The 2,500-nt window shown below is 46.3% G+C and overlaps 1 protein-coding gene across 1 annotated transcript in view; it reads right to left on the bottom strand.

Moving 5' to 3' along the window:
* LOC109880795 (regulator of G-protein signaling 6-like) overlaps positions 1-2,500 on the bottom strand; it is a 115,051-nt gene that overhangs the window by 644 nt on the left and 111,907 nt on the right. The window contains exons 15-16 of the mRNA XM_031837955.1: positions 441-530; positions 145-205 (exon numbers count right to left, since the gene is read on the bottom strand). Of these exons, the coding sequence (XP_031693815.1) occupies positions 145-205; positions 441-530 (151 nt within the window). The remainder of the gene's footprint in view (positions 1-144; positions 206-440; positions 531-2,500) is intronic.

Here is a 2,500-nt window from a genome sequence, read left to right on the forward strand (position 1 = left end):
CAGACAGACAGACAGACAGACAGACAGACAGACAGAGTGACAGACAGACAGAGTGACAGACAGAGTGACAGACAGAGTGACAGACAGAGTGACAGACAGAGTGACAGACACGGAACAGAACAGACAGGAAGTAGAGCCACTGACCACGCTGCGTGTAAACTTCTCCAGAGAGGTGCGTCTTCCCTGCTGCTTGCTCCGTCTCAGGCTTGGGCACAAAGCATCATGGGAAGAGAAGAGGAGGGAAGAGAAGAGAGGAGGCAGAATAAAGCAGAGAACAGAAGTCCGCGATGTCACTGATTCAGACCATACAGTAGTTTACTGACTGCAGAACCTGGAAATCTCCAACAGAGGGCAGCACTTTACTATGTGAGATGCTGAGGACTGGTGTCTAACTGCAGTCTGCCCCAGGCAAACAGAGACACACAGAGAAACAGACACACCTTCTTCCTGGCCATCAGAAGGTTCTGGTAAGCGTTGGAGCGGAGGTACCGTGTGTAGCTGTCACTCTTCATCAGTTTATAGATGTGGTCCTGAAACAGGAGAGAGAAGGGGGAGAGAACAGGAGAGACAAATGGAGAGAGAGAAGGGGGAGACAACAGGAAGAGAGAGAAGGGGGAGAGAAATACAGGGAGAGAGAGAAGGGGGGAGAGATATGTAGGGAAAGAGAAGGGGGAGACAAAGGGGAGAGAGAAAAGGGGGAGACAAACAGGGAGAGAGAGAAGGGGGAGAGAGAAGGGGGAGACAACAGGGAGAGAGAGAAGGGGGAGAGACAAACAGGGAGAGAGAGAAGGGGGAGAGACAAACAGGGAGAGAGAGAAGGGGGAGAGACAAACAGGGAGAGAGAGAAGGGGGAGACAAACAGGGAGAGAGAGAAGGGGGAGAGAGACAAACAGGGAGAGAGAGAAGGGGGAGAGAGACAAACAGGGAGAGAGAAAGAGGGGTTACACCTAGAACATCTGACCTGGGCTCTGACAGTTAGACAGAGACAGACAAGAGAGAACAGAAAGATAAAAGGACAAGTTCTGTCACACCTGGACTCTGACAGCCTAAGAAAATGAACGTAACGATATTCCAAAAGAAGTCCGGATCTCAGGATCACAATAATTCTATTTGACACAAACTACACGCATCTAGGACTAAATATCAGCAACACAGGTATCTTTCACATGGCTGGGAATGAGCTGAGAGACGAAGCAAGAAGAGCATTCTTTGCCATTAAAAGGGAAAATTTAAATCGAACTTCCATTTAGAATCTGGCTCAAAATGTTAAAATCAATTCGAGAACCAATTGCTCAATATGGCAGCAACTTATGGTGTCCACTCTCTAATAATGAATTGACCAAATGGGACAAACATCTAGTTGAAATACCGCTTGCAGAGTTTTACCAGACTGTATAAGAAAACCTCAAACTATCTAATGCAGAGCAGAATTGGGCCAAAACCCCCTCTCTATTCAAATATTTAAAAATAGAACCATCAAAATTGTACAACCATCTAAAAACCAGTGACCCCCAAAAGCACTTAATCACACAGCCCTACAATATCCGGAGATGAAACATGAGAAGAGTTATTATCATTCAGTACAACGAATTAGAAACTATAAAGGATGAATATATTATTATTTATTGGGTGAAAGTGTGCGTCCGCCTGCCACAAGCTGAGAAACAGCCGTTGAAAAGTGCAATGTAATGACAAAAATATTTCCCCTCACTTTGTTTCAATACTATGTCATGTTGCTTCTGAGTCATGTTGACACTGGTACAACTAAGACTCTCTCTATAGACACACAACTTTGGGCAGTAGAACGGCCTTACTGAAGAGCTCAGGGACTTTCAACATATATGAGAGAGACAGAGAGAGACAGAGAGAGACAGAGAGAGAGACAAGAGAGAGAGAGGAGACAGAGAGAGACAGAGAGACAGAGAGAGAACAGAGAGAGACAGAGAGAGAGAGAGAGAGACAGAGAGAGAGACAGAGAGAGAAGAGAGACACAGAGAGACAGAGAGACAGAGAGACAGAGAGAGACAGAGAGACAGAGAGACAGAGAGAGAGACAGAGAGAGACAGAGAGAGACAGAGAGAGACGAGAGAGAGAGAGACAGAGAGAGACAGAGAGAGAGAGAGACAGAGAGAGAGAGAGAGAGAGAGACAGAGAGAGACAGAGAGAGACGAGAGAGAGAGAGAGACAGAGAGAGACAGAGAGACAGAGAGAGAGACAGAGAGAGACAGAGACATAGAGAGACAGAGAGAGACAGAGAGACGAGAGAGACAGAGAGAGACAGAGACAGAGAGAGACAGAGAGACAGAGAGAGAGAGAGAGACAGAGAGAGACAGAGAGAGACAGTCTGGCATGAGGGTCTGCTATACAAACTGATGGAAAGCGGTGTTGGGGGGTAAAACAATACGACATTATAAAATCCATGTACACAAACACAAGTGTGCGGTTAAAATTGGCAAAAAACACACACATTTCTTCACACAGGGTCGTGGGGTTAGACAGG

The sequence above is a fragment of the Oncorhynchus kisutch genome, linkage group LG12 (assembly GCF_002021735.2).
Source record: "Oncorhynchus kisutch isolate 150728-3 linkage group LG12, Okis_V2, whole genome shotgun sequence".
Taxonomy (NCBI): domain Eukaryota; kingdom Metazoa; phylum Chordata; class Actinopteri; order Salmoniformes; family Salmonidae; genus Oncorhynchus; species Oncorhynchus kisutch.